This window comes from Homarus americanus, unplaced genomic scaffold, assembly GCF_018991925.1.
Source record: "Homarus americanus isolate GMGI-L3 unplaced genomic scaffold, GMGI_Hamer_2.0 scaffold6317, whole genome shotgun sequence".
In the NCBI taxonomy this organism is placed as follows: Eukaryota; Metazoa; Arthropoda; class Malacostraca; order Decapoda; family Nephropidae; genus Homarus; species Homarus americanus.
Genome location: NW_024730668.1, coordinates 19,908,952 through 19,924,179, shown reverse-complemented (window position 1 = coordinate 19,924,179; position 15,228 = coordinate 19,908,952). Strand labels below are relative to the sequence as shown.

At 40.2% G+C, this 15,228-nt stretch overlaps 1 protein-coding gene across 5 annotated transcripts in view; it reads left to right on the top strand.

Moving 5' to 3' along the window:
• Positions 1–15,228, top strand: part of LOC121867284 (brain-specific serine protease 4-like) — a 120,305-nt gene that overhangs the window by 81,759 nt on the left and 23,318 nt on the right. For all 5 annotated transcript variants that reach the window (XM_042367173.1, XM_042367177.1, XM_042367174.1 and 2 more), the window contains one exon: positions 14,788–14,919. In XM_042367173.1, the coding sequence (XP_042223107.1) occupies positions 14,805–14,919 (115 nt within the window). In that variant the 5' untranslated portion in view covers positions 14,788–14,804. The remainder of the gene's footprint in view (positions 1–14,787; positions 14,920–15,228) is intronic.

The window sequence follows — 15,228 nt, the reverse complement described above, 5'->3', positions numbered from 1 at the left end:
TATGGAGTAATGACTAGCAATTAGGTGGTGGTATCTCCTCGAGGATATTTATCGTGGAGAAAAGTCAAAAGAAATGTGAAGTGACAGGAATAAATCAGATAAATATTGTCGATGTTTGGAGCTTCACTGGAGGAAGAGTATACCAGCAAGGATTATTTACTTTTTATAGTCCTTCTCACTACGTCAGTTAGAAAAAATGAATGACAATGAAAGGAATTTACGTTTTCTTTTTAAATTTTGACACTAGCAGAAAATATTAAGTGAAATAGAATAATTAATAATGTATTCAGTATTTTATTTCATTCAGCTTTAAATAACTCATAGACTGTAAATTTCAAATATAAGGAGCTCGGAGGGTAGGTAACCGAGCGATGTAATGGCCCATGTTTCATAAACAGAAGAATTATAAAAATGAGTAAATCACATTTTATTTATATACTGATTCACCCCTTGTAACTTTCCACTGCCTATGAGGTGACATGTTTAGTGCACGTGATAGGGTGTGCCCACGGGAAGCCTCGTCATATTATGCTGAGTAAAGGCATTTGTAGCCGGCTTTCTGGCCACCCAAAGCGGGCAGTAGTTTGATATCCTTGACTAGAGGAAGACGTTATTTGAGAGCCGCAGTGGATGGCTCCGTCTTCCTTTGAGGAAGGACGACGCGCCAATTCCGTTCTCCCTCGATGGGTCACTACTCAGTCACACTCATACTCTACATCGAACGGACGTTGATCACACGGTCTATTTACATAGCAGCCGTCCTCTCTCTTCACGCTCATAAATAGTGGAAGTTACGGTTGATCTACACTCAGGAATTATACAAACAATACTTTTTAACAAAAGCAGATACTTCAATTGGGTTTCGTTACTAAAGCCCAATATAATATAAATGTACCAACCTGGTTAACTTTGAATTAACCAGCCGGTTCACGGTCGATGTTAATGTATTACCGTGCTTTAACAACTAAGGTATTATTAAAGCACGTATTTCAGGTTTGTAAATATACTATAGACATCAACAATAAAACAAAATCACTAGCTAGATTTATAGTGTGATGTATGGTGCCCAATATCCAGCTGACGAAGGGTATAGGGGTTCGGGCAATACTTTATCATTGGACCACAAGCTGATACCTCGACTGAGTGTGGCCAACTCGACAGAAGAGAAAGAGGGTTGACGTGTCTGGGGCGGTTGTAAATTGCTACGTTACTTCTGCTCCTTTGACCGGAATTCACTCGTCATAAATTACCCCAACAGGTGGTCTTCGAGGTTAATCCAATTCCTCACCGCTAAAAACAACGATAAAACATATTCGTGCTGTAAAGTCATTCTGCTTTCTACAACATAATCGGGTTTGAGTTGTGACGCCACTAGGCTACAGCAAATTCGTGGTATACGGGATTGATATTGTGGCCATTCAGACAATAGTATTTTTTTCTTTGTCCAAAATTGATATTTCTCTCATATATTTATCCAATAATTATATTAACGTATATTTTATATCAATGTATCTGTTATCTAATATTTTTTATAGAAATCACTAATAGATGAAAAAAAATCGAGTTCGTTCAGATACTTCTTGTGAATGATTCCATGTATTATTATTACATCAACAAGAAAATTAATATTGAAATTTTAAAACATCATTAGCTTTCCATATCACTTTTTTTTCAAGAACTAAAAAAAAATATTAGGGTAAATGATATCAAGCGATAATAGTAAAAACGCATCCCCTGAGCAACGCCCTTGTGCATTATGCAGAAGACCCGACAGCAGCACCCTTATCCACTACCTCTAAGATGTCCCCACACACAACGTTTCCGTGACGCCTGCTGGACCACCACTCCACGACCCCCTGACGGAGACACGATGATCCTCCCCATACTGGCCAGATATTTTGTAAATTACATTGATTATGTGTTAAAGGAATATCCTTCCTTCCTTAGGCTTTAGTAAGCCCATTTATAATATTTATACTGTATATACTTGTGACACTTGCCAGATGCTTCTGGTGTTATTGTACAGGGGTACCTAGTGACAGCACTAGGATCCCGCTTCCTCTATCAAGGAATAAACAACTGAAATTGAAATTGAATAGTAAAAAATCTCGTTAAAACAAATTATTAAAACTAAAGTACCTACAATGTCTAGAATATAAAACTTCAACTTAGTAACATTTGGTTAACGTTATTATACGAATGTTGACTGCAATATTTCGATATTCTCACAGCGGCTACCCACCTCGATACGTGTTCAGCCCGGAGCTACTGTTGTTCATAGTTCATGTATCAATTATCCTAAAATAGATTACGTGTTGGAATTTGACGCGTTACTTTGATTATATTGTTTACTTGGTTATTTTGTGTTTGGTGAGTCTGTAAACATGCATTTGTTCCATTTACCACCATTATCGTATCTACCACTACTGCTACCACCATTATCGTATCTACCACCACTGCTACCACCATTTATCGTATCAGACACTATTATCCTTCTACCACCGCTGCTACCACCATTATCCTATCTACCACCGCTGCTACCACCATTATCCTGTTTATCACCATCTCCAATCTCTACCACCAACCCATTTCCACCCCAACCCACCTCCACCCACTACTACTACCAGTCCACTTCTCACCTACACCACCCACCACTACCATCAACCATCCACTTCAATACTACCACCCACTACCCTGTCCATTCACCACCCACCACCCTTCCATTCACCTCCCTGTCCACCCACCTCCCTGTCCATTCACCACCCACCATCCCGCCCCTCCACCCACCTCCCTGTCCATCCACCACCCACAACCACAAACCACCCCCGTCCACCCACAACACGAGTACCACATACATAGCAACGCCGACTGGTCTACATCCATAACTTTCTCAGTACAGTATTGAGGTCGTCTCCATCTGCACCTTTTCCCCAGGTATAGAGACAGTTTTCTCCCCTACCAGGTGTTCACTGCTTCCCACTAATTAACGGCATTACACACAGGTAAACATGAAGGTCCTTATTAGTCTTTGTGATGATGTGAGTGTGGTGATATTTCTGTCAGATGTTGTTATTATCCTAATGTGTGTGTGTGTGTGTGTGTGTGTGTGTGTGTGTGTGTGTTTGAAAAGGGGAGAAGAACAGCCTCATATAAGGTTACCATATATTTATTTCCTTTACTAAGTCTAACATAACACGTCAGACAATTTTAATCGATTTAATTGGGTGATAATTTTCTGGTTTCGCAATTGACATGGAAATATAACTCCCAAACTAACTATAGAAAATCTGTAGAACTGTAGCAATCGTTGAGTTCATAATTATTTGTTTTTACAATCTCACTTGGTACTCGTAAACACTAGACTGGGAAACAGATTCTTATAGTACGAACATATTTGTGATGGCTCGTTCCCAGCAAATTACGTGTGGTAGAAAACGGAGACGTAATTATCAGTCTTCTCACCATCCTGCATACGGGTCAAGGTTCTGTACAACAAAACCACCCTTGACCACAACACTGAATTACCCGCTCGACTGGGGTAGAAAGGAGGAACTCATGTTTCAGTGGCATACGGGATATCTTTTAGGCTCGTACCTTAACATTTTTGTATTGTGGTAATTTGATCCTTTAATGTTGAGAATTCCATGGCAGCAATATTCCTCAAATGGTAAATAATGGCAAGATTTTTTAATAGATTGTAGGAATATTTTACCACTATACTTAACACACCAAGGCGCCTTACGATATTTTCCTCAAAACCGACGGAGTGAAGGACGCGGTGAATGAAGACAGCATAGCTTCAAGGAGAGATTGGAGTCGATTGTAAATACGTATTCCTATACTTCAACAATATAAAGGTCTTGTAATACATATTTTAAGTAGATCCAGACGTTGTATAATACATAAGCTCCTCTTCCTGGTTGTTGACGGTCGCTGGTACGAACTGATATTCTGTTGTGGAAGCACCGTTAGTCAACCAGGGTAAACCGAGTCAAATAGTGCCTGTAATATATGCTTTGATCTTGTTCATGTTTTACATTATTCTTCTGCTTGGTATTAAGGATTCTACTACTAAGAGCTGCCCCCGGTCAGTGGGAGGGTGAAGATTCGTTTTTGTTTTCCCAACTCATTGCTGGGTGAAGAATGGCGGATACTGGCTGTCAGAGTTAACATGTTATTTATCGTTATTCTTGTGTTATCGGGGTTATTATAAAATACCTGTACATTGCTTACAACCAGTAAATTATCTGATTAGGATAACTTAATTAGTAAGACGTAATTGATAAAACCACCCAAACCTATCTAACTTCTTAACTCTCGATTCTTGGTCATTTGCGAGGAATACGCCACCAAAGAAAAGTATCTTACAATTGTGTAAGTTATTATTTGCAAAGATAAAATTCCCGAGATTCGTTTTGTGGCAACATATACAAGAATATCTTTTCTAGTAGTTTTCTGATTTTTATCTCATGGTATGTTGCGCCAAAGGTGTCATAGAATTTAGTTTTTGTCTGAAATTATCATTAGACACAAAAAACTATATCTAATTATATCCTCTACTATAAATTGACCCGCGGCTGTTGGTCGATCGTTGTGTGCAGTTCGTCTCATTCTCACACTCACGTTTATTTCGAAATATTAGGACTCAAGATAACCAGAAGCGGATTAATCCCCCACATCAATGAAAGAATAGCAATTGCAAAATCACAACTTACAGAGATCAGAAGATTCCGTCAATTAAACACCAACACGCAATTGCACCTATACAAAGCATTGATCAGACCACACTTAGAATACCCTCCGATACCTCTGGACACAATCGCAAGAACAAACAAACTTAAATTTCAAGCAGTGCAAAATTTAGCCCTGAGAAGAGCGGCAAAACACCAACCACCATACACACAAACAGTACAAGACATACACACAGAACACGCCATAGACCCACTCAACACCAGAATACACACCCAAGCAAATGCAATATGGGAAAAAATCCAACAAGAACAGAATCCCATACTAAACCAACCAAATGAGGAAAACAACAACACATCGCACAGATGGTGGCCTAGAAGCAGGAAAAATGATAATGAAGAACCAGAGCCTCTATATACAAACTAGAAAAGAACCAAAAGATGGGGATCATCCCTCCAGTGCCACAAGGACCTGGAGGGACCCCACAATAAACAAAGACCTAAATAGTTCACAAACACCCACAATAAAAACTGGTAACGAAAGATGGGGATCATCCCTCCAGTGCCACAAGGACCTGGAGGGACCCCCCCTTAACATAATATGCCCCAAGGAAACAACAAATAGAACAACTTAGCTTAGCTTGGCTGAGACCGGCCTTCCCTAACCGCAAGAATCCTCTAATGCAGCACTGTTGACGGAAGACAAAACCTCGTCTCCGCAAGGTGGATAGCCCTCCTGCTGTTAACCTCCTCCTATATCTCCCACTTCTGAACTTTACCCTCAGAGCTAATGCTCTCTTCTCTCCGTATCACCGACTGACCGATTCCATATTGTGCACCAGTGAAGTCTTTGGAATATGGTCATACTGAATGTTAAGGAGACTATACAGTGCCGGATTAACCATGAGGCACTTGAGGCACTGGCCTCAGGCCCCCCGACTCTAAGGGGCCCCCAAATCCAAACATTCTCGAAGTTGAAGCGTATAAAACATGAACTTCGTTCAATGATGTCCTAGCAAAATCTCAATTTTCTGTCTCTTATGAACATTAAATGTGTTATTTTGCAGAAGTTTAGTATTGATGAAATCATTGATAAATTTGGGTATATTTTGTTCTTGTTATTTATATATATACCTTGAGGGTAGGGGGCCCCAAGTTGATCTGTGCCTCAGGCCCCTATTAAGCTTAATCCGGCCCTGAGACTATAGCCTTTATTAAAAGCAAGATATATTGTAATAAATGGATGATCAAGTGTATTTTAAAATAAGTCATCCAAATATTTCACGGACAAATATATTGATATGTAATATTTATGTATATATGTTAATTGTAAAATTTTAAATAAAAGAAAAAAAAATATACAAGACAAAGGTAAATAAAGTCTTGATATTATCATTTGTTTGGTTATATATTTATTATGCATGCTATAATTAATGCCACATGAAATTAATCGCATTAGAAAAAATATTACTTGCTCGATAACCTCTAACAATGAGGCCAGGCAAAATGCAAGTTGGTCTGAATAAACACAACCATAAAAAGACAATACTTTCTTTTTAATACTTGCGGACTCATTTAATTTTTTGTTTAGTCTTAACTTTTTCTATCGGTGAATATGTTACCTTCAAATAAATCATCGTTTCGTAATTTCTCCTTCAGTTATTTCCACCCGGCACAAGTATCCAGAGAAGCAAAGAAATACACGTGTTATCACAAGGGTTTAAAGCCAATCACAAACGGTGTCAGAGAGGAGACACCTAACTGGCTCGCTTTAACTACGAGAGATATGTAACCAAAGTGGAATTTCTCTTGTGCAGCCGTAAGTGACGTAAATGAAATCGTTCTTCCGTCACCAAAGTTAAAGAGAAGGAAGAAGATAACGAACGAAATTTTTAGCATCTGGGGCACATGAACTCTAACTGGTGGTGGTGATGTGTGTAAACCCTGAGTGGACGAGACCGGTGGTGCCCGAATCTAGGACAAGGAAAGTTGGTGAGCGGTTGCCGTCATTATTTGAGTTATCTCCCTGTCTTCACTTTCCTCTCTAGTATTTCCTGTCGTTTATTCAATTCGATTTTAAGGTGACGTATTCCAGGGTCAAAATATGATCGTCGAAATAACTACCATATAGTAAATATTATATAAATGTACGCGAATATAAATCTTGTTACTGTTTATTATTATTATTATTATTATTATTATTATTATTATTATATGACGAAAGACGAAGCTGATGTTTGCCGAGAGAATTTTTGAGCTAAACGTTATATACTACACACATACACGGACTCGTATATCTTTTCACTCTAGCAAATTCTCGATACCAAGAACAACATTGACTATTTTGTTTGGTGTCTTTCGTTAACATTGCTTTACCGTATGTGTTCCGCGGTGGTATTCTCCATTGACTCTTCATAATTAACTGACGTTTACTATTAATCTCTTCCATTGATCAGACTTTTTGTATCCATTGTAACAATTAAAGTCTTTAAGCTTATACATCATAAGCTTGATATCAGCTTTGAATAAGTATAAAGAAAGTTACAGCTTCGGTAGATGCCTGACAATTAATCCATCTGATGTCTTGATTAGAATCGTCCCTTATTGTCTGAAATTCATGTAATTTTGTCTCTTGTTTAAACCCATTGTATTGTTTGAATCATTTCTGGGAGTTTTCGGAACTTATGTTTTTGTATTTGTATTTTTTTATTAGAATACTACATGGCAAGAAATTATATTATTATTATTATTATTAGTAGTAGTAGTAGTAGTAGTAGTAGTAGGTGTAAGGAAGCATTTCTCTTCAAAAAGACACGCCAAGTTAAACATCTACACAAAAACTTAATGATAAGTGAACGGATAAGTATTTCGTAACGCCTCATTGTGAAAGTTTTGAATGGACCGATTTTTAATTACCTACTTATACAACCTGTTTTGTAGCATTAGTTTTGGCGACTTAACCAGGTGAAAGTATTCAAAATTTTGAAATTATTGCTAAAAAAATTAGCCAATTTTATGCGTCACGTTTATTCTAAGATTGTTGACGTAAGAAACAGCTTGCGAAACTATACTTGTTGTGGTTTTAATGTATTAACGTGTTTAGAGGGTTAGAGCTAGGGTCTTCTAGCTTTGGACATAATGTTAGCTTCTAAAAAAAAGACAAAACTATGAAAAAATAGTAAAGTTATTTATTCCATTGGCTGTTGATCTTAAGGTATAATTTTCAGTACGGATTAGTCACCGATAGTCAAAAGTTTAAGAGAGACATTTCTTATTAACAACAGGTGAATTAATATTTGTCGTTAATCCATTATAGATAATATAATTTCAATGTTTTATTTTATTTCTAAAGGTTTCAATAACCATTTTACAGGATCTGAATCAATTGCTTACATTTTCTGTATTTAAAGTTGCTCTCATAGACACTAATATTTTCTGAACAATTATTTTAATAACTTTGATGTCCCCCAACCAGTGATATAAGTGACTGATTGATTACACTTGTATATTATTGTTTGAGTAATTTTGTACACATACGTCACACTCTATGCCTATGGTACTTTATAAAACCCTAAACGCTCACAGCCCACAAAGGCAATCAGAATTGTCCATTATTCGCGCAAAGTTATCCGACGAACTTCACACACACACAAAAAAAATGGGGGTCTAAAACCTATCTCGACTAACCCTTTCTCTGCGTTTCCAGCACTTGCCATTTTATTCTGCTACCGCCAGACGATTTTATTCACCTTAGTGTAACCCCTCCCCCCCCTCCCAGCCAAAGGTTTAAGTACACTAAATAAATCCAAACACTAGACAAATTTAAATTTTTCGTAAATTAGTTCATCCTTTCATATAGACTCAGAGGGATAAACGCTTTATCACAAACTCTATACTCTGGTGACCCCAAGATGACTCTATACAAGAACTACAAATTGAATGTTCCCACACCACTGTACTACTGTTTACCGCCGCTGTTCCCACGGATAGATGTACTTAATCGCTGGAGCATTATTGGACAGAGAAACTACCAGGAGAAATTAGCCTTTTACAATTACCAACTTACCATGAAGAAATTAAACCCCCTGTCGAGTTCTATTCTTGACTATGGCTCAGGGTCATTGCGATTTTATAATATACTTCTATAAACATATAATTTGGCCTAGATCGGATAAAAATATAGTGACCTTCATTTGCTTTAGAGGAAAACTTTTCTTTGGTTAAATACATCTCAAAATTTTCTGGAATCTAAACTGTGATATTGAAATTATAATGTATTGCGCGTTTAGTAGGATAGGAAACAAAATTGCCATAAATTCGCAACTTGACACATAAACGGTTATATGAGGATACAGAGATCTTTTTTTTTTCTTTAAACATTCTCAGGGTTAGTTGTCACTTTTTTTTTCAAATTCGTCTCTGCTGTCCTAGTCTTTATTCAGATTCCCGCATGTCTCTTGATTACATTCCTTCTCTTTATTTTCTCCCTCTGATCGGTTCCTTCCAGGCTATTATGGTCGCCTCCCTGGTCCTCCTGTCGTCGTACCCGTTATTAATTTTTAATATAAATAGCTATATAGTGAAGGGAAAACAGAATGCCTGACTACAACTCAATAGCTAAGGTCTTAAAGCGCGTATACTAGATTAGTAATTACACTAGTCATGAACAATTAAAATAAACGAGTTATATCTCTCTTGTATATACACTACTGATGTTATTAAGTATTACTGCGTTCCAAGGTCCTTTAACGCGTAACAATGTTAGTAATTAAACTAGTCCAACGACAATTATAATTATGAGAGAGAACTCGAGATGTATAAAAAGTTGCCCATGCCGCATTTATGTCGTTATATAAAGATAATAACTGGAAGTAAGTATAAAACTTATGGATTCGTGTGTGATCTATCATAACAACACAGTATTTTGAAAGAAAATTAATGTAGATAAGTAGATAAACTCGGTGACACTAATTATATAAATAGCATTATCAGAGCTGAAAAATAAGAAAATTGTTTGTCTCAATTACCCAAATCACTTTTTTAGGGGAGTTTAGTTGCTGGGAAAGGGTGGAGGAGAAAGCACACTCAGTACATAATGACAGTAGGCTGAGTAGGGCAATCTCTCATGCTGGGAAGACTTATTCGGGTCTCTTGAGATGCGCTTCAGTAATTGGTAATTGTCACGAGAGGAACCACTGAAACGAATGTGTGTGATTTATATGGCTGATGAAGATGATTGATTGCTGCAGTTGATTTAGTTATTTACTGACGAAAAACTTTTTAGACACTAATGTACTTTAGTTCTCGGGCGATATGATGAATTTCAATTGGGCTTTGTAAATGCTTGTTTAGGGCAAGATTACTGTACATTACATTAATATGACACTAAATATAACCTGAGAAATCGGTTTGTGATTAGTCTAAGAATGTATAATTAATTTTAAGGGTAGTAAGTCAGATAGAAGGTTTCGGCGGTTGAAGATAGATTATTTCGTCATACTTTTATTTACGAGCTGTACAGCCTAGTCACATCGCGAGGAAATCGATCTTGATACTAAACACGATTTTTTTTATACCAAAGATTAATAACAGATGTTGTTGGATGTAATTCTGATGTTATTAAGAAATTCCCATTGGATATTAACTTGATTGTTATTATGTTCTCCAAGGATACACTAAATATTTCTCCCTACATCACTTCACACGTTACCCCCTTCAGCGAAAACGAGATCATTATCCGCGACCTTAGGAGGACTTACGACAGCTGTGGAGCCCCACATCAGGCTGACATGCTTACATAGCTCGAACAAGACCCCAACGGCGGTATAGGTGGAAGAGGTGACCACCATGGGAACCCAACGACTACACCGGTGGACGAAGACAATGCATGATGGACAGGCTATTAAGGCGAAACCCAACGACTGGGGAGAGGGAGAGTTGCAATGGACTGCCGATAGCCCCTCTCCCCAGTCGTTGCAACACTTGCACCACTGGATCAGGAAAAGGGAGAGCCAAGATGTGTAGTTGCAGCCTGCGCTCCTGCCTCAGCACATAAATCAACTCACGCACAGCCATCATCCAGCTCATCATACCTCTCATCATTATCAAAACCCTTATACTCCCAAAAGTCCTATGGCGACGGACGAGTGGCGATGGGGACAGGCAGAGATGACTGCCGGGAGTCTCTAGTCACAACTCTGCACAGGGCGGCACAGATAAGATGGTCGTTTATGCACTGGGACGAGGGTCAACTCACAGAACAGGGGTCTGGCTGTACCTACTTCTGGAGGGGTAAGCCTGCTGCGGAGAGAAACCGCATTTATGGAGTTGGCTTTGCCATCCGACAACTGGTCCTACACAGGCTAACTGAAATGCCTATTGGGATCAACGAGCGCCTCATGACGCTCCGAGTCCCACTGAATCACTCACGTCATGCCTTTTTTCATCAGTGCATACGCCCCAACACAGAATGCAGATGATGGCATCAAGGAAGCCTCTTACGCTGATCTCGACAGAGTGCTAATCTCTATCCCCAGAGAAGATAAGGTTATGCTCCTTGGTGACTTCAGTGCCAGAGTTGGTAGAGATACTGACATTTGGCAGGGAATCATAGGGAGAAATGAACACGGCAAGTGTAACCCCAACGGCCTACTCCTCCTCAGCAGGTGTGTTGCACACAACCTCACTATCACCAATACCTTGTTTAGGCAGGCTGACACGGTCAAGGGTCTGTGGCAACACCCACGATCCAAACACTGGCATCTCATTGACTACATTATTGTCAGAGAAAGAGATCGCCGAGATGTCCTCATCACCCTTGCCATGCGTGGCTCAGACCACTGTGACACTGATCATCGGCTCGTCAGTGCCAAACTTACTTCACGTCGCCTCAAAACTGCAACAAGCCTCCAGAAGAGGTTTTAACACTAAGCATCTGGAGGATCCAGCGGAAACACATGCTTTCAGAGAGCAGCTCGAACATGGGCTGATAAACAACCCAACAATGAACAACCAAAATCCCAGTGCCGAATGGGATATTCTTAACACTGTCATAACAAAAACTTGCAGAGACCCTCGGTCATATCTAAGGAATACACCAGGATTGGTTTGATGAAAATGACCCGGCAATCAATGTACTCATCAATGATAAACATGCTGCTTTAACTGACTGGCAGAGCAACCCTCAGTCTCGGACCAAAGCTGATACCTTCTGCAAGAAGAAAGCTGTGGCCCAGTGGGAACTTTGCAATCTAAAGAATGACTGGTTTAAAAACAAAGCATGTGAAACACAAAAATTTGTAGATCAGCACAAGATGCTTGAATTTTTCAATTCCACTAAAACATTTTATGGGCCAATCACTCATGGAGCAGCCCCCCTTCCGCTCATCCGAAGGTAACTCCATAATTAAAGACGATGAAGACTTCCTTCAGCGCTGGAAAGAGCACTACCATTCACTACTCAACCGAAACACTGATGTGGATGTCCTGACTATCCAGCAGGTCCGTCAGCATCCAGAGCTGACCCATCTCAGCTATCCTCCATCCCTGGATGAGGTAGCTACTACCATCAAGCAAATGAAAAATAACAAAGCCTCAGGGCCTGATGGAATCCCAGCCGAGGTGTATAAAGCAAGAGGACCTCTGCTTACCAGCCGTCTCCACTCTCTCCTGGAGAATATAATTATGGGAAAAGGAGGAAATTCCCCAAGCTCTTAAAGATGCCTCCATCATCAATATTCATAAGAATAAGGGAGACCGGTCAGACTGTAGCAACTACAGGCAGGATCTCTTTGCTCTCAATAGCTGGCAAGATTTTTGCCCGAGTCCTCCAAAACAGACTTCCTGAGGTGGAAAACTTCCTCCCAGAATCTCAATGAGGCCTTGGAAGTTTAGACCATCACATGGCACCACTGACATGATCTTTGCTGCCCGCCAGATACAGGAAAAGTGCAGAGAACACTGCCGTGACCTGTACATGGCTTTCATCGACCTAACCAAGGCCTTCGACTCGGTCAGCAGGGAAACCCTCTGCTGGACCCTCGGCCGTTTTGGTTACCCCCCAAAAATTCATCACCATTGTGAGGCAACTCCACGATGGCATGAACGGGAATGTCCTGCGTAATGGCACTCAGTCTGAGTTCTTCCCCATCCAAACCGTGGTTAAACAAGGGTGTGTACTGGCACCAACTCTCTTTTCCATTTTCTTGGCTGCCTTCCTTACTCGTGCCAGTGCCAATTTAGCCGGCGGGGTGGACATCGAGTACCGGGTGAAGGGTCTTTTCAAAATAAGACGACTCAAGGCCGGAACAGAGGTGTCAGCAGCTTCCATTACTGAACTTCAGTATGCAGACGACCTCACTTCTGTTGCTCACACTGAACGCGACCTACAGGAGATCCTGAACACCTACGCAGAAGCATATGCACACTTCGGCCTTGAGGTGAAGGTACATAAGACTCAGATTCTCTTTCAACGTGCCCCTGGTTCAGCCACACCTCCACCATCCATCCAGCTTAACGGTACTACCCTCTCTAATGTTACCCACTTTCGGTATCTCGGCTCCCATCTGTCCACCACCGCAGACATCGATGAAGAGATTCAGCATCGGATCACATGTGCATCTCAAGCCTTTGGCAGACCCTGAAACCGTGTCTTCAGCTGTAGGGAGCTGAAATTATCTACAAAGTTGCACGTATATCGAGCAGCGGTCCTCCCCACCCTGTTATATGGCAGTGAGACATGGGTTACATATGGGAGGCACCTCAGGGCACTTGAAAACTTTCACCAACGTTGTCTACATTCCATCCTCCGAATTCGCTGGGAAGACAAAAGAACAAATGCCAGTATTCTTCCTAACACCAACTGTAGGGGCATCGAGGCTACCATTATACTGTACATGAACAACTACGCTGTACTGGCCATGTTACCCGCATGGACGACAGTAGACTGCCAAAGCAGCTACTTTACAGTCACCTAACGAATAGTAAATGTAAAGTCGGCGGGAAACTGAGAAGGTATAAGGATAGTCTTAAGACAAACCTGAAAAAGTGCCAAATCGACCCCCTCACCTGGGAGTCGATTACTCCATATCGTAATGCTTGGAAGATTACCATACGAGAAGGTGTCAATACTTTCGAGTTAGCCCGACTGCAAACCGAGGCAAACAAGCGCCAACGCCGGAGACACCCTGCCACCTCCCTCACTCGATGTAGCCTCCACAGGTGGAACATCTGTGAACAACCCTGCCGGTCCCGTATCGGCCTCTTTAGTCACTTCAAAACTCACCAATGAAGGTGACATCCCTAATAACTCATATCATTGTATCATAGCTGGATGATCGTCATATTCGATTCCGTGTGACAGGAAAGTAGTAGTAGGTCGATATCTACTGTATGGTTAAGTTTAATATGGAACGAAAGATTTTGTCAGGTCTTAAGTTATCGTTCAAGAAATATAACTAGGGGAATATTTTAAATGTTTATATTAATTAGACTTGTATTGTGGTTAGCTATATCTTTAAAATATTAATATACCGAGAGTACATATATTTTAACACCAGCAAATAAATTATAACGTCCCATCACAACATATTATTGGTGTCACTGCGTGTGTGTGTGTGTGTGTGTGTGTGTGTGTGTGTGTGTGTGTGTGTGTGTGTGTGTGTGTGTGTGTGTGTGTGTGTTCGGCTTTCGTTTGAGAAGACGAAAGTTTTTTTCTTCTTCTACTTACGGAAGTAAAGGCTCTCTGTATAGGGATCATACTTTTAAAGTTTAGACCACGTTTGTTGAGAACTGTCCTCATCCATAAAGCGACGATGCCAATCCCCTGAATTAGTAAATTTATTGTGATGTTAGTCATTCATGTACGATTTTCAACCCCTTGAGTACAATGATGTTGACCTATTTCATTAAAAAGTATGATGATAGTGTAATGAAGTTAAATCATCGTATACGAGTGGCTTGGCTATACGTTTTTGTTTGGCTTGTTCAATTAGTCTTTATCAGTCTCCACTTTATTAGAGATGTGAATTAGCTTCCATATTAGACTGTTGGATTTCGCTGTTCAAAGGTAATAATGTGTTTTTTTTTTTTTTCTTTCCAGGTTGATGTTGTGACGTCATGGTTGAAGGAAGACGGGGGAGCGTGGTGGTCTCCCAAAACAAACTCCTCCTCCTCTTCTTCCTACTCCTGGCCCTCTCAACCTCTCCCGTCTCGGCCCAGCAGCAACAGCAGGGTATGTATTGTTTTAAATGTTGTTTATATTGTAAATTTTAACGTCACGGTGTTGACATTGATATTGGAAACTATGACTTATGTACATAAAGCAGAGGTGGTTTAATGGTCATCATCCTCGCCTTGCAAGCGAGCGAACGCGAGTTCGATTCTCGGGCAGGGTGAAACTTTGGGCAAGTTTCTTTAGGCCATTTGCCTCAGCCTACCCAGTAAGTAATTGGGAACCTGGATGTTTGTCGATTTGCGGATCGTATTCCAGAGTAATGGTTAGCCAGTGCATTTGGCGAGTTGTCCTTAAACAAATTCACGT